This window comes from Elephas maximus, chromosome 5 (genome assembly GCF_024166365.1).
Source record: "Elephas maximus indicus isolate mEleMax1 chromosome 5, mEleMax1 primary haplotype, whole genome shotgun sequence".
NCBI lineage: Eukaryota > Metazoa > Chordata > Mammalia > Proboscidea > Elephantidae > Elephas > Elephas maximus.
In genome coordinates, this window is record NC_064823.1 from 41,058,462 (window position 1) to 41,081,064 (window position 22,603).

At 38.9% G+C, this 22,603-nt stretch overlaps 1 protein-coding gene across 1 annotated transcript in view; it reads right to left on the reverse strand.

Moving 5' to 3' along the window:
* The window catches only part of EGF (epidermal growth factor), a 142,064-nt gene that overhangs the window by 26,452 nt on the left and 93,009 nt on the right, over window positions 1-22,603 (reverse strand). The window contains exons 13-18 of the mRNA XM_049885522.1: window positions 21,390-21,613; window positions 14,301-14,468; window positions 13,430-13,579; window positions 7,821-7,949; window positions 2,761-2,877; window positions 1,782-1,907 (exon numbers count right to left, since the gene is read on the reverse strand). Coding sequence (XP_049741479.1) covers window positions 1,782-1,907; window positions 2,761-2,877; window positions 7,821-7,949; window positions 13,430-13,579; window positions 14,301-14,468; window positions 21,390-21,613 — 914 coding nt within the window. The remainder of the gene's footprint in view (window positions 1-1,781; window positions 1,908-2,760; window positions 2,878-7,820; window positions 7,950-13,429; window positions 13,580-14,300; window positions 14,469-21,389; window positions 21,614-22,603) is intronic.

A 22,603-nucleotide genomic window follows, 5' to 3' on the forward strand; every position in this document is an offset into this window, starting at 1 on the left:
TTATGCCTGGAGTGCTCTCTATCCCTTCACATTTCTGCCTAAAGAAAATTCACTCATCCCCCAAGGTCCACCTTAAATGGCACTTCCTCTATTACCAGATATGGTATCTCCATGTTCTGAACTTCAGTTGTGGTTTTTACTTCTCTTATGATGAGTGACCGTCTTCACCATTTATAACAGCTGCATTTCTTTTAAATCATATGTTTCTTGCAAACAAAGACTGCATCATCTTGCCATTCCTCACAGTTTCTAATACTATTAGGTATTATTAGATATATTTGTACTATATTATTAGATATAGTTGTTTCAAACCTGATAGGGGTCAATTTAATACTTGTTGCACCAAATTGTTACTGTGAACGGCCCAAATTGACTTTTTTTTTTTTTAACTGATTTCCTATTACAATCTCATTGAACTATCAGAGACAGCAAGAGCTCACCCACAGGAGCAAGCAAGCAAGCAGGAACAAGCCCTCTGCTTCCATGGGGCCCTGAGGACACCAGGCAGCCAGGCAGGCAGGCAGGTTCATGACACCGTGTTCCTTGTTCACTACAGGAAGGAGGTGGGTTAGTAAGAGTTAGAATCCAGAGTCTAAAGACTTTGAACGTCCAAGAAAGCATCCCTTCCTTTCTCTTCAAAGCAAATAAAACATAAAGCCTGTTTGTCTAAATTATCTGTGAGCCTGCTTAATGAGATCCATGACATTTTCCTGACAGCCCAGTATAAGTTTACAAGAGAATTACAGATATCTGTGGACTCCAAAAAACTAATCTGATAAAGGCTGATTCAAACCAACCAAATCCAGAAAATTGGTAGTTAAGACTGATATTTCAGCTTTAACCTTAACATGTGGGAGAAAGCAGTGCCACTTTTGTTTCTTATTGAGGGACCTGCCCATCACTGGGAAAGGATTTTTATGTTTTCCAAAAAAAAGAAAACCGAATACTAAAAGAGAAATTGAAAACTCCTGCAAAACTTCAGGTAACCACTTCACTGAGCCTCGGATGACAGCACACAGGTCTTCACTTGTCTGGCGATGCTGTACTACTGACACCTGGACAGGTACAAGACATCCACAAAGTGAACTCCTGACTCAAGAAGCCACACCCAGACCTTGGCAGGGGATGGTGATGATGAAAGAGGTTTTAATCATTCTTTATTTGCATCCAAATGCCAGTAGCTTGAATCTTCCATCTATTCAATTTATCAAGAGCTACCAGAAAAAAAAAAAAAAAAAAAACTTTTTTTTTTTTTTACCAGATGAGCCCTGACACAGAAAGACACCCCCTTCCCTTTTTGCACACAGCAATGATATCCAGCAAACCTACACCAGCTCTGCAGTTCACCACAGTTTGGTCTGTCGCCAAGTTCAAAGATAAAGAAAATGCTGACCAATTCCCCCTCCCTCTCCCCCGTGATGGCTCCAGATATGGAGTGTTGATGAGGCACTATTGTCACTCAAACCCCAGAGAATTAGCAAGGCAGAGGGCTAAGGAGCCCCTGCACATCTTGAAGCTGACTAGCGCAGTCATAGCACAAGCCAACACAAAACACCAAACCAATCGCTGTCAAATTGATTGATCAGTCATAGTACAGAGGCACAAATTTGGGTATTTACCAAGAACTGAAATAGTTTGAACAGGTCACACAACTTCTCTTTTAGTCTTGACATGTGTACAAACACCAATTATACCTTGTCTTCTCTTGGCCCATGGCACCCACAGTGCTTCATGATTCCCTGAGGCCTGACTCTGCCCTCCCCTGCCTACCGCTCTCTTACCGAGACAGTGAATTCCATCTTCTTGGTAGCCTTCTAAGCACCTGCAGACATAGCCACCTTCCGTATTGATGCACTGGGATGAGGCTGCAGGGCAAACTGTCATGTTCTTCTCACATTCGTCTATATCTGAAGGTGAAATTATAAGCTAGTGAAATATACAGGCAATCCTGGTGGAAATGGATTTAGTAGGAGAGAATTAGCACAACTTTATACTCAATCATTCGCTGTTTACAGTTACTATTGAAAAATGTAATCTGAACCCTACATTTTGGACATAAATTTCATTTCTGAATCAATTGTCAGTTTTTACAAGGTCCCACATATCTGATTCACTAAGTACATGTAAATAAACCACTCTGTGCCAGAGTTTCTGACCGTAAGGACCGTGATTTTTTTCCGGAAATCACTAACATGATTTTGAGGCTATCAGTGTTAAACAGAAACCTATCCATCACAACCTACTTATCTGACTAAAACTTAAGCGTCTGGGGGAAAATAAAAAAAAGTTGCGTTTTTATCAGCAAATTTATAAGTTTGACTTGAACCCAAACTAGCTTTTGAAACTAATTATAAAATTTCCCCTGAATGTCAGATGCGTGTATTGTAGAATTTTAAGTTAATCTCAATTTACTATAACAATAAATTAAATGTTTCATATATTACATGCATGTCATCCACTAGCTTCTTTAAAAAAAATACAAATCCACTGCCATTGAGTTGATTCTGACCCATAGCGACTCTATAGGACAGAGTAGAACTGACCCATAGGGTTTCCAAGGAGCAGATGGTGGATTCAAACTGTCAGCTTTTTGATCAGCAGCCGAGCTCTTGACCACTGAGTCACCAGGGCTAACAAATAATTTATTCAATCTTGCTTATTACATCAATCCTCCTGGAGGTTCTGAGTCAGTATTAGCTGAAAGAGTGTTTCTGGCTCACTATTTTCCAGGTATTATGTATGTTTGGCCTTTGCTATTACCAGAACATAATTTTCCATCGTCAGCAAATCCTTTCAAACACTGACATGTGGCGTTGTCTCCTTCTGAAACACATTGAGCATGTGTGCCACATCTCACGGGAGCACAGTCATCTTGATCTGCAAACAATGAGAAGCCCATCCAATTAGTTCCAGACCTCAGGGGAGAAAATGGACTTTAATGTTCTGGGTTCTGCAGAACATTCCAGCACTTTCTTTCCCAAATTCTGGATAGATTAGCCTCCAAGTAGAAACACTTTGTTGACCTGTAAGCCGTATTTATGGCCTTAACAATGGGCTCAAACTTATCAAAGATCACGACAATGGTACAGGACAGGGCAACATTTCATTCTGCTATATGGGTCACCATGAGTTGAAGTCAACTCAATGGCAGTTAACAACAACAAGCTATATCTATATTAAAGGATCCATATCAAACCAAACCAACCTGTTGCCATCTAGTCGATTCCGACTCGTAGTGACCTATAGGACAGCACAGAACTGCCCCATAGGGTTTCCAAGGATTGGCTGGTAGATTTGAACTGCTGACCTTTTGGTCAGCAGCCGAGCTCTTAACCGCTGTGCCACCAGGGGGCCAAAGGATCCATAAGACATGTTTTTGTGTCTTTACATGCTTTCAACAAACATGCTATCAAGAGACTTAAAGAACTATTTGGTGTTCAAGGAGTGCTATGTGATCTTATTTAAAGTTCTTTTTTTTTTTTTTTTAAGTGTTTGCAAATTTGAACTATAAAATTGCTAGGAGTAAATGGGATGCAAATTTCAAAAGGTTTAATAATTATTTGAAAATTCCCAACTCTTATGATACACAACCCAAAACTCATCGCCGTCAAGTTGTTTCTGGCTCATAGCAACCTTGTAGGACTGCCCCATAGGGTTTCCAAGGCTGTAATCTCTATGGAAGCAAACCACATCTTTTTCCCATGAGTCACATACAAAATGAGTTGATATATTCTTATTCCACAAAGATACACAGACCAACACATAGCAAGTAAATTCGTGTAGCAGCCTGGCAAAAAGATTCAATCATAAAAACTCTTAGTGTCAATTTACTAAAATCATATTTGATAGATAATAAAATATGCAAGTCACAATGCATGTTATTATCAAGATTTATGCAGTGACTTGCAAACCTCAGGGCACTTTTGCAAAGTCATGAACCATGCAAACTAAATGCAGTAAATGGATCATTTCATTTCATACTCCACTGAAATGCAAATGCCTCAGGGGAGAGTTACATGTTGAGTCATAAACATAGGCAATTTTTTCTTTTCTTTTTTTTGTGATAACTACTTACTTCTATAATCATGCCTTCCCTTTCCTACAGTTGGGGGTCTCTGATAGGATACTAAACCATCATCTGCCTACTCACCAGTAAGTCTGTTCATCTGAGCACAGAAGAGGAAGTAAAAGAAATCCTTCAAACTTGCCCATAAATTAGAAAGAGTTAAATGATCTAAGCAGGATTCCATTGCCATGTGAATGCAGACATCGCACAATTGCATTTGATTTGCATAGCTGCTTGAGGGAAATTTCTTTTGTGGGAACATGATTTTCATGGTTGCTTGATCATCTCCTGTCGCTCATGACTCATAGAGATGGAGACATTCCCACTAAATCAATTATCCATTTGATTCGGCATTTATTTTGAAGGCTAGTTCCCAAATCACAAGGCTGCTCAGAGCATATGGTGGACAGTATCCAATGATCCAAGATATTTTAAATCACTTGTAGATTTATCCTAAATTAGAATATGATTCAGGGTTTATTCAGTAACTTGCAAACCCCGAGGCAACTCTGCATAATGAAAAGCAATGGCTATAGTAGGGATATAGTCGTAAGATGGATCATCTCCAGTCAAAGTTCTTTCTGCCACAAACTTGCTCTTGCTCTAAAATATATATGACAATTTTGCCCGGTCGACTTCACATGATTGTCGTAAGGTCTTGAAAAAAAAATGATTTAAAAAAAAAATCATTTCAGAGTTATAAAAGATTATACCTACTTAAATAAGAATGATAAAGTAAGAGTATTGTGACAATCTGAATCAGAATTAGTCTTATCACACAAGCCTGTTAGTAAAATTCATTTTTTTTTTACTACAGGCAACAATGGGCTCAAATATAGCAATTGAGAGGATGGTGCAGGGCTGGGCAGTGTTACGTTCTGTTTTAGTTAGGTTTGCTACGGATCGAAACAGACTCAATGGTACTTAACACCACCACCATACGCTAGGTCCTGATCAGGCCCAAAGATATAGTGTGACGAATATAGAAGGACTCTGCTGTCTTGACAACTAGTTATTGAAGTACAGTACCAGACTATCAAGAAAAGTACTGGGTTCTAAGGGGACTGTATGTAGTAGAACAACCTTACCTGGTCAGGGGACTAGAAAGGCTTTCTGAGCAAGAGTATATTGAGCTGAGATCTGAAGGATACACAGAAGAGTTATAAAGAGCATCATGGGCCAAGAAACCAACATGTGCATATCACAGGCAGGGCCAGTGTAAAATGGAAGCAGTCCCTCAAAGTCAAGGGCAGAAGGGAGTTGAGACTGGTAAGGCTGGGAGTAAAGGCTATTTCATGCAGGCCATGCTAACAATTTTAGATTTTACTCTAAAGTCCTAATGTGGAGTTAAATGAAATCTCATTTTGAAACATAAATAAGACCCTATACCCTAAACTAGATGAAACTAAATTTTACAGGCTAGGACAAAAGAGGACACAATCTACACATGGCAAGACAAGGTTTTTTTCCCCAAGATAAGTAGCCCCATCTATTCTGTTTTTTTTTTTTTTTTTGGTACTTGGAAACCCTGGTAGTGTAGTGGTTAAGTGCTGTGGCTGCTAACCAAAAGGTTGGCAGTTCAAATCCACCAGGCGCTCCTTGGAAACTCTATGGGGCAGTTCTACTCTGTCCTATAGGATTGCTATGAGTTGGAATCGACTCAACGGCAGTGGGTTTGGTTTTGGGGTTTTATTCTGTACTCGGCAGAGTAGTCTCCTGCTATGAAGTTAAATACAGTCCGTTATCTATGTACTCACAAATCTTTGGTCATTTCATCACTCCCCCATCCCACCATGTACCCAATTTACTATCTGTCATTTATTTTAGTCTTTAATTTCCCCAAACATTTACCTTTCAAAGTATGCTCTGTGAACTTGTATGGTCCCTGGTAACTTTGAAAAGGTTCTCTATACTGCTAATATTTTGATGCATGGTGTTTTATTCTATCATATCATCTCCACATCAGGCTGTAACCTTGAGGACTAGGACTATCTTTAACTCATCACAGTATCCCTAGCACTTAGTACCAACCCAAAACTCGTTGCTATTGAGTCAATTCAGACTCATAGTGACCCTACAGGACACAGTCAAACTGCCCCATAAGGTCTCCAATACTGTAATCTTTTCAGAAAGAGACTGCGACATCTTTCTCCTGAGGAGCACCTAGTGGGCTCAAACTGCTGATCTTCTGGTTGGCAGTTGAGCACTTAACCACTGTGCCTAAATATATTCCTAATGTGACAATGTCTTCCAGTGCTTCTTACCTTGGCACGAATTAATTATTTACTCACTATTTTCAAAAAACCCTTTGGTCAAGTCATTAACATTATTTTATTATCTTAGTCTCAGTTTTCACATCTGCAAAATGATGGTTGTGATAAGGATAAAATTAGGGGATATATTTAAAGGGCTTGGTAAACTCAAAAGTTCCATATAAATGTTATTATTAGTAGTCAAAATGTGCACCACTTTATCTATATCTTATCAAAAATCATATTGATAAGTTCCTTTAAGACAGAGTAAAAGGTCAACAGAGTCTCTAATACCTATAAAGGAGTCTGCAGACCATGGAAGTTGAATGAGCACTTCTTTAATGTATCCAAAGAATGTCTTAATGTAGAGTTTTCGAACAATTTTTTAGCCACAAACACATTATAAAACTATATTCAAAAATACAAAATTTAAAAAAGTTTCCAAGTGGAGTTGGACCGATTGAAGGGCAGTAACCTGAAGTGAAGGAGGGTTTGGGTTTGCAGAAGCCCTAGCGTTGAGTTAAGCTGAGTCTGAAAATCACTGGCTTCATGAATGAATATAGAACATAAAAGACCGGGGTCCTGGACAGAGCTGGAGAAAAAGGTAGAACAAAATTCTAACTCACAAAAAAGGACCAGACTTGCTGGTCTAACAGAGACTGGAGAAACTCCCAAGAGTATGGCCCCCAGATACCTATACAGCTCAGTAATGAAGTTACTCCTGAGGTTCACCCTTCAGCCAAAGATTAGACAGGCCCATAAAACGAGACTAAATGGGCACACCAGCCCAGGGGCAAGGATGAGAAGGCAGGAGGAACAGGAAAGCTGGTAATGGGGAACCCAAGGTCTAGAAGGGAAGAGAGTTGACATGTCGTGGGGTTGGCGACCAATGTCACAAAACAATATGTGTATTAATTGTTTAATGAGAAACTGACCTGTGCTGTAAACCTTCATCTAAAGCACAACTGGGAAAAAAAAAAAAAAAGGATAAGAAAAAAGACTGAAGTTCCCTCAAGTATTACGCACTGAACAAATTATATGGCATTTTGGTGCTAAATATGCACTATATAAGAAAAGAATTCTAACATTTACTTTTTGTGGACTTTGTGGAGCAGCTGAAGCAAACAATCTCTGTTTATCAATTACTATCTACTTGTCACGCTAATGGAGAAACAACTAGATAGGCCAAATACTAAAAAGACTAAGTGCAGATGGAGATATAATCAAATCTATTCTGTCCTATTTTTCACCTTTGTTTCCAAGTTATATTTCTTCAAAGAACATTTAGTTCAAAGACTCTCAACAAGTAAAGTTCATGTCCAGCCTAATATGGAGTCATCTTCTTCACGCACACAGTTCAGAACAGGACACCTTTTCCAAAGTTTGGCTGCATTAGTCTTGTGTAGATTTAGCCAACATTAAGTTAGAGAATTCAGAATTTCTAATTGGTAGAATGAAAATTTTTGGACTCAAAGCTGTATTGGAGAACTCATTATTCCTACCTGACACCATGATTTCAGCCACTAGCGTGTGCTGAGATTGCAATTCTTCTGTAACATTATCTTCAAAGGCTTGACTTATCGATAAGGTGTCCAGCGGTGTTACTTGATTACTTAGATCTGCTTCACTACCTGTTGAAGGTTAACAGATGCAATTAATTTATCTTTTTAGATTCAAGGAAAGTAATATCTAATTAAGGAGCCCTGGTGGTAAGGTGGAAACCCTAGTGGCATAGTAGTTAAGTGCTACGGCTGCTAACTGAAGGGTCAGAAGTTGGAATCCGCCAGGCACTCCTTGGAAACTCTATGAGGCAGTTCTACTCTGTCCTATAGGGTCACGATGAGTCGGAATTGACTCAATGGCACTAGGTTTGGTTTGGTTTGGTGGTAGAGTGGTTAAAGTGCTGGATTGTTAACTGAAAGGTCGGTGGTTCAAAACCACCAGTGGCTCTGCAGGACAAAGATGTGGAAGTCTGCTTCTGTAAAGATTTACAGCCTTGAGATCGACTTGACAGCAGTGGTGTTTTTTTTTTAATATTTAATTTATGGCTGTTTGTTGGTTTTAAGTTCAGACTCTGTCTTACAGTAAGAGGATTCAGGGGAACTGGCAGAATATTGGTAACTTAGAAAAGTCATCACCATAGCACAGTCTCCCAGCTTCACTCACTGCACTTGATAGTTGGGAGAAAGCCACTTGAGAAAAAAGACAGGAATCTTCCAGGTACTGGCAAAAAACATTAAGAGTAAAATATCAAAAGTCCTTATGAATATAGTTCATAAGCACAGCCCACCATTAAAAACAAAACAAACCTGTTACTGTTCGGTCGATTCTGACTCATAGCAATCCTCTAGGACAGGGTAGAACTGCCCCATATGGTCCAGTCCGAGGAGCAGCTAGTGGATTCAAACTGCCCACCTTTTTGTTCAGCAGCCGTTGCTCCCTATAGCTCTTAACTAGTGCACCACCAGGGCAAATTAGCGAGATGATCACCTCAAGCCACCTTCCATACACACTCCTCCTTCAAGGCTGCTCCTGACACGTATTTTAGCCTCTTTTTAACCAGTATTTAAAAATGAGGAAAGGCATAAACAAACTATGACTTAGTATAAGCATGGGACCCATGTGGCCCCCCAGAACATAAAAGAAATGGATTCCCTAGAACAGCAGTTCTCTAAGTGTGGGAGGTCCCATTGTATAGAGACCATAAGACCAAAACTATTTTCATAACAATACTATGATATTATCTGTCTTCTTCACTGTGTTGACATTCACACTTGTAGGTAAAATTGCTGGTGCTTTAGTGTGAATCAACACAGTAAGACCAAACTTTACTAGCAGCTATGCTGTTCATCACCACACGTTCACATTTATTTAAAAAAAAAAAAATTCCATTTCCACTTAAGAAGATCCATGATGAAGCAGTGAGAATGGTTAATTTTTTTAAATCTCTACTATTGAAGGGTTTTTTTTTTTTTACTATTGAATATGAAGCTTATTCTGTGTAATAAAATACTCCTAGTACCTATAAGATATGACACTTGTCTGAAGGAAAAGCATTTGTGTGATCTTTGAGTTGCGAGCTGAAACTAGTCTCTTTTTTCATCGAACATCATTTTTTCTTGAAAGAATGACTGACAGACAAACTGTGTTACTAAGACCTGGGTGTTTGGCAAGCATTTTCTCAAAAATGAATGAAGCGAGCCTGTCACTTGAGGGAAAGCAACTGACAGTATTTGTTGCCAATGATAAAATTTGAACTTTTAAGTAAAAAGTAGAATTTTGGAAAATTTGTTTCCACTACTTTGAGCTTGCAGCTTCCCAATATTTAAAGACTTTTCTGATTAGTTCGATGGTGATAATAAATGAATGTGATTTTTTGTATCTTAATGTGACATTTGGGAGATCTTTATAACTCTGTCAACCAGTATTTTCAAATGACCAAAGTAAGATGTTACACAATTTGTATGCATACAAAATTTTCACTCAATGTGTAAAATAAACCAATGGATTTTAAGTAGCAGGATCCAAAAAGCTTGTTGATATCTTTACAGATTCCACTTTGCAACTAACCTCTAAGAAACTTCCACCTCTCAAGTTCTGGTATAATATCAAAAGAAGAGTATCTACAAAAACACCTGAAAAGGCTATTTAATGGCCCTCTTTTTTCCAACTACATATCTGTGTAAGGCTAAGTTTTCTGTATATACTTTAACCAAAACAACACATAGCTGCAGGTTTAATATAGAACCAGATATGAGAATCCAGCTGTCTTCTACTAAGCCAGACATTAAAGATATAAATGTGAAACAAAACCACTCTACTACACATTATTGGGGAAATATAGTTATTTTCATAGACATATTATGTTAATAAATAGTGGGTTATTGTTATTTTAATAGATATTTAATTAATAGAACTAAATTTTTCTCAGTTTTAATTTCTTATACCATAAATACTGGTAGATATAACCCATACAGACATAAACTTTTGCGGGGTTTCAATATTTTTTAAGAATGTAAAGAAGTCCTCAGACCAAAAAGTTTGAGGACCATTACCCCAAGACAACAATTAATAGAGAGTTCTGAAATCCTAATATAACCACTTCTGATTTAGGGATAAATCAATTTATTTATTTGTTGTCATTCTGTCACCTAACCATGCCTACTAGATAAGTTTCTGAAAATAATTTTTTTATTGTGCTTTAGATCAAAGTTTGCAGAGCAAATTCATTTCTCATTAAACAATTAATACACATACTGTTTTCTGACATTGGTTGCCAACTCCACAACATGTCAACACTCTTCCCTTCTTGATCTTGGGTTCCCCATTTCCATTCGTCCAGCTTTGCTGTCCCTTCCTGCCTTCTTGTCCTTGCCCCCAGGCGGGTATGCCCATTTAATCTCATATACATGGTTCAGCTACATGTATTATTGTTTGTTTGATGGGTCTGTCTAATCTTTGGCTAAAGGGTGAACCTCAGGAGTGACTTCAGTACTGAGTTAAAAGGGTGTCCAGGGGCCATACTCTCGGGGTTTTTCCAGTATCTGTGAGACCAATAAGTCTGATCTTTTTTTGTGAAAGAATTTTGTTCTACGGTTTTCTCCAGCTCTGTCCAGGACCCTGTCAGAGCAGTCACTGGTGGTACCCAGGCACCATCTAGTTGTGCTGAACTCAGCTTGGTGGAGGCTGTGGTAGTTGTGGTCCATTAGCCCTTTGGACTAATCTTTCTCTCGTGTCTTTGGTTTTCTTCATTCTCCCCTGCTCCAGATGGGTGGGACCAGTGGAGTATCTTAGATGGCCGCTCATAAGCTTTTAAGACCACAGACACTATTCACCAAAGTAGGATGTAGAACATTTTCTTTATAAACTATGTTATGCCAATTGAGCTAGATGTCCCTTGAGACCATGGTCCCCAGCCCTCATGCCAGTAACTCAGTCCCTCAGGGAGCTTGGATGTGCCTATGAAGTTTCTATGACTTTGCCTTGGTTAAGTTGTGTTGACTTCCCCAGTATTGTGTACTCTTACTTTTCACCAAAATTACCACTTATCCATTGTCTAGTAAGTGTTTTTTCCTCCTCTCCCTAGTAACCATCAAAGATCGTTTCTTCCTGTATATAAACCTTTTCATGAATTTTTATATTAGTGGTCTTATACAGTATTTGCTCTTTTGTGATTGACTTATTTCACTCAACATAATGTTCTCAAGAGTCATCCATGTTGTGAGGTGTTTCACAGATTCATCATTGTTCTTTATCATTGCATAGTATTCCATTTTGTGTATGTACCATAGTTTGTTTATTCATTCATCTGTTAATGGGCACTTAGGTTGTTTTAACCTTTTTGCTATTGTGATTAATGCTGCAATGAATATGGGTGTGCATGTGTCTATTCATGTAACTGCTCATATCTCTCTAGGATATATGCCTAGGAGTGGGATTGCTAGATGGTATTACTATTTCTAGCTTTTTAAGGACGTGCCATATCATTTTCCAAAATGGTTATATCATTTCACATTCCAACCAACAGTGCATAAGAGTTCCAATCTCCTCGCAGTCTCTCCAACGTTTGTTATTTTCTGTTTTTTTCCTGCCAGTAATTGCAGGGTGAGATGGTATCTCATTGTAGTTTTGATTTGCGTTTCTCTATCAGCTAGTGATCACAAGCATTTCCTCATGTGTCTGTTAGCCACCTGAATGTCTTCTTTGGTGAAGTGTCTGTTCATATCCTTTGCCCATTTTTTAATTGAATTATTTGTCTTTTTGTTGTAGAGGTGTTGGATTTTCCTATAGATTTTAGACGTTAGACCTTTGTCGGGTATGTCATAGCCAAAATGTTTTTCCCAGTCTGCAGGTTCTCTTTTTACTCTTTTGTTGAAGTCTTTTGATGAGCGTGTTTAATTTTTAGAGGATTCCAGTTATCTAGCGTATCTTCTGCTGTTTGTATATTATTAATTATGATTTGCATCCTATTTATGCCATATATTAGGGCCTCCAGCATTGACCCTATTTTTTCTTCTGTGATTTTTATAGTTTTTGGCTGTATATTTAGGTCTTTGATCCATTTTGAATCAGTTTTTGTGTATGGGTCCTGTTTCATTTTTTCACAGGAGGGCATCCAGTTTTGCCATAAATGAAATTCAAATTATCTATGGTATGTTTTTGGTATAAAAATATCAAAAGATGAATCCAAGTACATCTAATTGTTAGGATAATCATATTCAAGTCATTATCTGGCCTCACACAGACATGCAGTTGGAAGAAGGAGGACTATTTAATAGCCTTTTCAGATGCTTTTTATGGATATTCTTCTTTTGATACTATACTAGGACTCAACAAGTGATAGTTTCTTAAATTAGTACCACATTGCCTGGTTACACATCAAATTTCGTTTGTTCTCCCTTCCTTTTTCTCAAACCCATAGTTTTTAAAAATGGGGATCACAAGTCTCCTCAGATTGTATTCCCACATTAGTTTGATATCTGAAAGTTATTTTTTTTAAGGACTTTGTTGTTAATATTAAGACCAGTCGTGTGTGGTAGAAGGATTGTATATTAACTAAAACCAGTTATCACTGAGTCCATGCCAACTCATGGCAGCCTCCTGTTAGTCAGAGCAGAACTGTGCTCCATACGATTTTCAACGGCTGATTTTTCAAAAGTAGGTCACCAGGCCTTTCTTTTGAGGCACTTCTGAGAGGGCTCCAACCTCCAACCTTTCAATTAGCAGCCAAGCACGCTGACCTTTCACACTACCCAAAGACTCAGGATTGTATATTACAAAATCTCTCTAAATATTTTTGTGAGGTGGTAAGATACTGGCATTTATTTCCAAGCCTGGACCGTTCCTCTGTAAATACTCCTGGGGGTGGAGTTTAAGTCTTTATTATCTTTTGCTCATTAATTTTACAATTAGAGGAATTCAATTGATTTAATCTGCAATAAGGAACCCAAAACGCATCAGAAAGAAAAAAAAAAGCGCTTAGCATGCCTAAAAGCAGGGGAGCTTTTAATAAAATCAAATACTAAAAATCAGCAAAAGCATGGGGACGGGCGTAGTACTATATTCCTGCGCCAAGGTAAGATCACTTAGTCACATACATTTATCATACTACCTGCTGATACCTGAAGACCATTCAGAGTCACACACATTTTCCCATCTGGGGCTTTCATAAAACCTTCACGACATGAACACCAAGCTGTTCCAAACTTCCCTTCGCAAATATGTTCACAGCCGCCATTTTGGTATAAACAGGGATCTGCTCCTGGCAGGGGGAGAGGGGGAAAGCAAATTGGCAGGTATGCTTGGAGATGAAAAGGAAGCTATTAGTGCAAATCACAGTCGTACAGCTCCTGGGGAGAGAAACTCGGTGTATCTATGTGGATCTCTTAAAGAGCTATTTTGGAAGAGTTCCTTCCTATAAGGGGCCGCTGACTCTAAGATAAGCTCAGAGAGTTTTTACCTTATGAGGATTTATCGAGGATAGTATTTTGTTCAAGAAGCTCTTTAGGCAGATGTGATTCCTATTCCCTGACTCATAATCTAGTCAAATTGACAAAGGGCAACACAGCCAGAAGAGCTACTGCTGTAGGACTCGGATGCCTTTTCCTTTTGCTTACTCCTGGCTGACACTCTCTCATGGGCACCCTCGGTGCGTGGGGAAAGACCCAAGTGTAGGTAGAAGGTGTCTAAGCTGCTCCCTCTCTTGCCTTTAACCCAAGGGTCTTTGCAGATGTGACAGGTAAGTAAACCGTTTACAAACTATAAAGAGTGAAGAAAAGATGAAATTGGGGCAAAAATTTACTGAGAAATGATACTACATAATCTCTACTATGTTGTCTTAGTTTAAATGAAGTCCAAATTTCAGGAAATCTTAACATCTCCCCAGATTAGTGAAAAATGCAAACTCTTCCTCCTCCCCTCATTAGACAATGAAGATAGTCACAGACAGCAGCCAAAGAAAGACTGTAACATCTCCAGTGTACCTGGTTTTGCCAATGGATGAACCACAACCAGCGATGAGGGCTTCAGCATGCTGCCTTGGAGACGGACCCTGTTTTGGCCTGTCCTCTTGTTCACCCTTATTACTGATGGCGTAGCCCAATCAGAGAACCACACATGATCCTCAAACACGGCTACTGAAAATATGTGACCTGGAAGCAATTCAAACCCGTTAAGTAAACCTTGTTTTTTGCAATGAACATCTACAAAGTGGCAAGACTTGAAACATACTCACACATAATTCCTATACTGAATCAATTCTTTAATATAGCTACTAAGCAAGGTGTGAGCCACTGACCTCCACCAGCACCCAGGAGAACACACATGATGAAGGGTTCTCATCTCAGAATGGAAGCTGATGGTAGAGGTCCCAGAAAAGCCCATTATCACCCTGCATTTGGACAGTGGGAGAGTGTGGGCTGATTCACATAATGACACCAAGAAGAAGGAGGCCCGGGCTGGAATGTTTCTGTATTCAGTAGTTCTGTCACTATCTATTGACTAAACTTTATTAAGTTATTTTATACTTCTTAGCCGTAGGTTCCTTGTCTTTAGAATGGAAGTGATAACTAGTAAATCAAACTCCCAGTTTGCTGTAAGACTTTTTTTTTTTTAATTTGAGGTAAATCAATAATCCAAAAAAAAAAAACCAAAGGCACTGACATCGAGTCGATTCCGACTCATAGCAGCCCTACAGGACAGAGTAGAACTGCCCCGTAGAGTTTCCAAGGAGCACCTGGCGGATTTGAACTGCTGACCTCTTGGTTAGCAGCACGAGCACTTAACCACTACGCCACCAGGGTTTCCTAACTCAATAAAAATCCTCTCAAATTCCCATCTCCACTGACACATGTCTCTACATTGGACCCCCACTTCCTTTCCTCTCTTCCCGGTTATATTAGTCTACTGACCTGTGCTCCTGATGCCTCTTTCTTGCCTTCTGTAGGGTCTTATTCCATCAATGACATCTTTCTTTTGTATCTTCACCCTTTTTATCCTACTAGCTCCTTTCCTTTAGCTTATTAATATCTTCAAGGCTCTTCAAGCTTAATTTCCTTATTCCCTTGAGCCCTCTAGCTTATCTTTATCTCTTTGCTTTCCCTCTTAGGCAAGTTTTTTGAAGGAGGCATTTTTGTCTCCTGTCTTCATTTTCATGGCTCCAATTGACCTCTAAGTGGTCTCCCTCCTAACTCCCTGTCTTAGTTATCTAGTGCTGCTGTAACAGAAATACCACAAGTAGATGGCTTTAACAGAGAAATTTATTTTCTCACAGTCTAGGAGGCTAGAAGTCTGAATTCAGGGTGTCAGCTCCAGGGGAAGGCTTTCTCTGTCTGTCAACTCTGGGGGAAGGTCCTTGTCATCAATACTCCCGATCTAGGAGCTTCTCAGCACAGGAATCCTGGGTCCAAAGGACACTATCCCCTCCTGGTTCTTCATTCTTGGTGGTAGAAGGTCCCCATGTCTCTCTGCTCGCTTCTGTCTTTTATATCTCAAAAGAGATTGACTCAAGATACAACCTAGTCTTGTAGATTGAGTCCTGCCTCATATATATAACTGTCTCTAATCCTGCCTCATTAACATCAAACCCATTTAAAAAAAAAAAAAAACCTGTCATCATTGAGTCAATTCCAACTCATAGCAACCCTTTAAGACAGAGTAGAACTGCGACATAGGGTTTGCAAGGAGCAGCTGGTGGATTCGAACTGCCGACCTTTTAGTTAACAGCCATAGCTCTTAACCACTGCACCATCTAGGGTCCATTAGCATCATAGAGGTAGGATTTACAGCACATTGGAAAATCACATCAGATGGCAAAATGATGGACAATCACACAACACTGGGAATCATGGCCTAGCCAAGTTGACACACATTTTGGGGAGACACCATTCAATCCATAACACTCCCCAACTCAATCACACACACTTCCCCATGCCACTGAAACTGCTCTGGTCAAGGTGACTCAAGATCTTCTATTGCCAAGTCCGATGGATGATTTTAAGTCATTATCCAACTGGGCTGCCTGTGCAACTGCTGATCAGTATTCTTTATTGAAACTCAACTCACTATTGCTCTAACCCTGTATGTCCTCCCTTCATGAGCTCATGCGTGCTCATGGCTAACCATTTACATGGCGAATGATTCCCAAATCTCTACCTCCAGCCCTAACAGCTCCTCGGAGTTTCTGCCTCAGGTATGTAAATATCTTCTGCTTGGTGACCACAAACATGACCATCAAAACCTCGATTTATCATTTAACCTCCAAATCCTGCTCTTCCTCACGTATTTCCTGTGCCGTATAATAGAATCACTGTCCCCCAAGTCACTGAAAAGAAAAAAAAAAAAGCTCATGGACTTTTTATTCCTCCGTTTCCTTCACTCTATACATCCTGGATACTAAAATCTTACCAATTTTACCACCTATATTTTCAAATCGCTGGTTCATTTGCATTCCTACTGCCATTGCCTTGGTTAAAAATCTCAATATCTCTTACCTGGACTGTGGCAACAGCTTCCTAACTATTCTGCTTACCTCCTCTCTTAGCTTTCCTATTTCTTTCCCCTCCCTTGCCAAGTCGGTCCCCCACACTGCTGACCACACTGTCCTACTGAAATTAAATGCGGCCAATCCCATGCCCCTGCCTCAGACCCTTCATTGGTTTCTCTCCACCCACATAATGCAAGCTCCTCAGCTTAAACATAGGGACTTGTGTGATCTGAAACCTGTCAAGCTCCCCATATTCAGCTACTGCCACACCCTCCCAGAGGTGCCTTGGAAGACAAGTCTGGCTTCTAAAAGGTCACAGCCATTGAAAACCCTATGGAGTACAGTCCTACTCTACTAATAACACCACGCTGCTGGTATTTCACACTCAGACACCCCCGGTACCTTGTGCTTCCTCGCTTTTGCTCAGGCGTTCACTCTGCCTGACTCCCCCACACCCACTGCATTCACCTGACCACCTCTTAGTGACCCCTCTGCTCTGCTCATGTGCCGTAGGATCCAGGATGTGTTTACCATTTTGGTTTTCCTTATAACTTCCCAAGGTCCTTGAAAGCAGAGACCTGGTTTTATTCCCACTAAAAGATAAGCTTCATGACAGCACAGATTTTTTTTTCTTCCAGTTTTACTGTCCCCAGAAACTTGAATAGCGCCTGGCCTGCTGTAGGTGCTTGATAAATATTTGTTAAATGAATGCCTGAATGAATCTTTGCGTCCCCAGTATGGGGCTTGGCATAATGAAGCCACTTAATAAATATTTGTTCAACTGAACTAAAGAATCAAATGTAACAATGGATATAAGTGCTCTTTAAAAGGATAAAGGCATTATTATTATCGTTATATAATCATATATTCTTCTTATTCCTTAATGGTAGGTAGTACTCCACACTTTCCCCCGATAAACTGAGGATTCCCCAAAGAGGACTTTCCACTTTCCTATCCCCACTCACACTATAGTATAGGGGAGGTTTCTAGAAGTTTCTAGGATACAAACTGTAATTTTATATCACTCTCTATCAGGTAATGGTTATATATTGTGACTGCAAATATGGAGAGATGTGGAAGAGGATACATTCATGTGTATCACCGCACCACCCGTTGCCTTTGCGTTGATACCAACTCATAGTGACTCTACAGGACAGAGTAGAACTGCCCCATAGGGCTTCCAAGGCTGTAAGTCTTTACGGAAGCAGGCTGCTACAATTTTCTTGTGCAGAGCAGCTGGTGGGTTTGAACTGTCAGCCTCCTGATTAGCAGTCAAGCACTTAACCACTGTGCCACCAGGGCTCCATATTCACGTGTATGTTGTTGTTAGGTGTGTGGAGTCCGTTCCAACCCATAGTGACCCTATATACAACAGAACAAAACACCGGCCGCTCCCACACCATCCTCACAATCGTTGGCATGTTTGAACTCATTGTTGCAGCCACTGCGTCAATCTATCTCATTGAGGGTCTTCCTCTTTTCCACTGACCCTTTACTTTACAAAGCATGATGTCCTTCTCCAGGGACTGATCCCTCCTGATAACATATCCAAAGTATGTGAAACGTAGTCTCATCATCCTCACTTCTAAGGAGCCTTCTGGCTGTACTTCTTCCAAGACAGATTTGTTCATTCTTTTGGCAGTCCATGGTATATTCAATATTCTTCACCAACACCATAATTCAATATACACAACCACACATACAGTTGAGAGTTATAAAGGAATGAGTCTGATTGCATTAAAAAAAAAAAAAAATGTTGCTTTCTACTAACCAAAAGGTTGGCAGTTTGAATTCACACAAAGGTGCCTCAGAAGAAAGGCCTGGCTTCCAAAAGGTCAACCCATTGAAAACCCTATGGAGTACAGTTCTACTCTGAAACACATGGGGTTACCATGAATCGAAATCAACTCGAGAGCAACTGGTTTAAGGCCCTTGGGTGGTTCAAGCAGTTTTCGATGATCTAATAACCTAAAGGTTCGTAGTTTGAACCCACCCAGGGGCACCACAGAAGAAAGGGCTGGTGATCTACTTCCGTAAAGATTACAGCCAAGAAAACTCTATGGAGGAGTTCTACTGTATAATACATAAGGTCACCATGAGTCGGAACTGGCTCAATGGCAACCGGTTTGTTTTTGTTGTTGTTGAGTCTTCTCCACCCATCATTACTAATCAGGGTCATTAAGATTCATTTTAGCAAGCTTTGTCCCAAATGAAAGCCACAAATGCAACAAGGGAGTTTTTTTTATATAGCAAGAGTTTTTCAGCAAACAAATCCGAACTAGACATAATTTTCCTTATTTTTTGTTTGTAGAATAGCTATAACTAGTCATATTTTTAAATTAAGAATGAGTAACTTCTTTTTAGCTTCTATCTTGGAGTCTGGTGGTACTACGGCTGCTAATCAAAAGGTCGGAAGTTCGAATCCACCAGCCATTCCTGGGAAACCCTAGGGGGAATTTCTACTCTGTCCTATAAGGTCACTGTAAGTCAGAATCAACTCAGTGGCAATGGGTTTGGTTTTGGTTAACTTTTATCTTTATATTAAAAATCCTGAATTGGCAGTTGAGAAGTCACCACTTACGTACCAGTAGATGGCGCTGTAATGATTGTGTACTTTCGATATCAAATTATGATAATAGCCTTCAATAGGAAGTTGCATTAGTCATAGATTACAGTAGTAAAAAAATATATATATATATATATATATATATATATATATATAAATTATACACCAAATATCTGCCATGGTTTTTGGTTTAGAGTATCGTGGCTTTACATAGTGGTTAGGAATCTTCAAATCTCTTTATATTCTCTTAACACAGTTATAATATTACATTTATATGAGTGGTTTATTATTTTAATAACACGAGTCTTCCCCAGTAGACTCCGTGACTTCACAGGAGCCATGTTTGTTTTTACTCTCCACTGTATCTTCAGTTTCTATAATGACTCAACAAATACCTGTTAAATTTCATGAATGAGTAAATTCTAAGGTTATATACAAGCCTATCATTTATTGTGAAGTATGTCATTAATTTTTCAAGCACCTTGGCCATGTATAAATTTTTTGGTTACACTTATCTTTGATCTATCACATGTCACACAAATCTAGAAAGTCATTACCTCTAACACCAAAGACAATGAGCAAAATAAACAGAGTATTTATTTATTTATTACCTTCTTCCTAAAAGAGAGAGTCGAATTTTGTTTTATTTCATATTCTCAAAAAAACATTTTCTAAATCTCCAAAGCGTCTTCAATACATCCCTGGCCCTCATTTTCTATATCCAATCTGTTACGGTTGTTGTTGTGTGCTGTACAGCCAAGTTGATTCCGACTCATAGCAACCCTATATGACAGAGTAGAAATGCCCCATAGGGTTTCCTAGGCTGTAATCTTTATGGGATCAGATCGCCTGGTCTTTTCTCTCATCTAGCAGCTGGGTGGGTTCTAAGCTCTGACCTTTCAGTTAGCAGCTGAGTGACTAACCATTTTGACACCCACCCACCCACTGCCGTTGAGTTGATTCTGACTCATAGCAACTCTATAGGACAGAGTAAAACTGCCCCCACAGAGTTTCCAACGAATGCCTGGTGGATTCGAACCACTGATCTTTTGGTTAGCAGCCATGTCTGTTCACCACTATGCCACAAGGGTTTCCATTTCGACACCAGAGCTCCTTAATTTGTTACTACATCCCTTCAATTTTTCATCCACAATGATTTTTACTACCCTGATCCTCTAGGCCACTTTTAAATGGCAATGTTCTAGTTCAGCCCTCATTAACCATCGACTGGACAATCCCTGAAGCCTCCTGATTACCTTCTCTCCAATTCCAATTCCAATTCAGCCGTTATACTGACACCTAAGATCCAGAGATACAAATCTTATCATACACACTTGCTCAAGAATATACAATTGGTCCCTAGTACACTCAGAATTAAGTTCAGGCAACTTCTCCTGGCAGTACTAACAAAGACCAACTTCAGCAGTGTTATTTCAAATTACAACATTTATCCCCATCTAGCCACCACATGACTCAGCTCAGCTCCTGTCCTCTTTGTAGATGCCCTGAGTCAAAATCAGTCTCCCACTGATATATAATGTGTCATTTGCACTTTTAACACTTAGCATAAGCTACAATGTTTTAAAGATATTTATGAAAATGCATGCCACCCCATGCAAAAACTGAAAAATACAGTGCGGGGACAATTTATTCATCTTTGCACATGGGAAGTGATCAATACATATTCACGACTATGTAAAAAATGTGAAAATAATTCTTTTCTAAAATATAAGAAATTATAACAGTTCAACCAAGTGCTTGCCTCCTAAAGAAATTTAGAAAACTTTAATATATTCATTCTTATTTGAGAAAATTTTGGAAAAAAAGAAATTATTATGTATCACTATTTTTCTGCAATATTCCAATGTTAAGATAATTCTTATAGCTCCTAATTCCCTGGAGAAGTCTGTCTCTAGTTCTTTCTTACTTTATAGTTGAGTGTGTATGTGTGTATAAACACATTTTGAATTTAACATTCATCAGCACTCAGTCCAGAAGTAATAACCCATCCCAAAGCCTCACCTACATCATTCTGGGCAAGTCTTTGGCGTTTTGAACCATCCAGATTGGCCACTTCAATCACTGATTGCTTGGCATCACACCAATACAACTTGTCAGTTAAGTAGTCAATCGTTATTCCACTGGGCTGGACCAGATCAGAACTAGCTATAACCCGTCGGTCAGAGCCTTGAAGGGAAGAACTTTCAATTCGTGGATTAATACCCATATCAGTCCAGAATAGTCTCCTATAATCAAGAAAGTACACAACAAATAAAATCCGCACACAAAAAGCTTCCATTCTTTCACCATTGAAAACATCATTGTAAATTACTTTAGGATAAACTGAAGTGGTAAACTAAGGAATAGAGACCAGGAAAGCATAGCATGGTATATTGGACAAATAATTTTTAAAAGCAAAATGATAATCTTTTCTATATAAAACATGTTGAACAAAAAATATTGAATTAAAGCCCAAATCGTAAGATGAAAAAGGAATCATTAATTGAAAAAATTGTAGCATATTACTAATTGAATGTGTGTTTGATGACATCTTCTTAAATTAGCATTTCAAGCTGTAAAATGCGATGAAGCCTTACTAACCTGCCCCTCTGTAGGCATAAAGAAACTCACTGTTTATGGAAAACTACAACATAAAAGGAAGAGTATCTTTATCTCTAATCCACCTTTATACGATGTACTCGGTTATATTGAATAGTTAAAGTTCTATCAATCAGGTATTTTTTTTTTTATGTCAACTTGGCTTGGTATCTATTTTACTAGTCTGTTTAATCATTTGACTGGCTCCAAATCAATTATCTCCCATAAACCATTGTGAAACTTCCATCATAAATAAAATAAGGTTGGTTTTTATCCTTGCTTTTCACAACCAAAAGGGAATCAGTTATTCCCTATAATTTTCTAACCCCTAAATTAAAAAATGTATTCACAATTAACCTTCATAATTTCTGTTTCTTCTTGTTTAAATCTAGGAATGGCCTATCACTTAAACTCATCTGATGATTTTTCTAAAGTGAATTCAAAAATTATACAGTTGAAATATTGTCCTCTGCTTGGTAAAGCAATAATGTAGATTTTTAGAGAGAGTAGATTGATCTCTTCCACGTAATGGGCTTATATTGAATTTATTAATGAATCATAGCCCACTCTTGTAAAAGGGAAATTTAATTTGCTTAAAGTAAGAGGGCATATAAACAATAAGATTCTTATATCAGAAT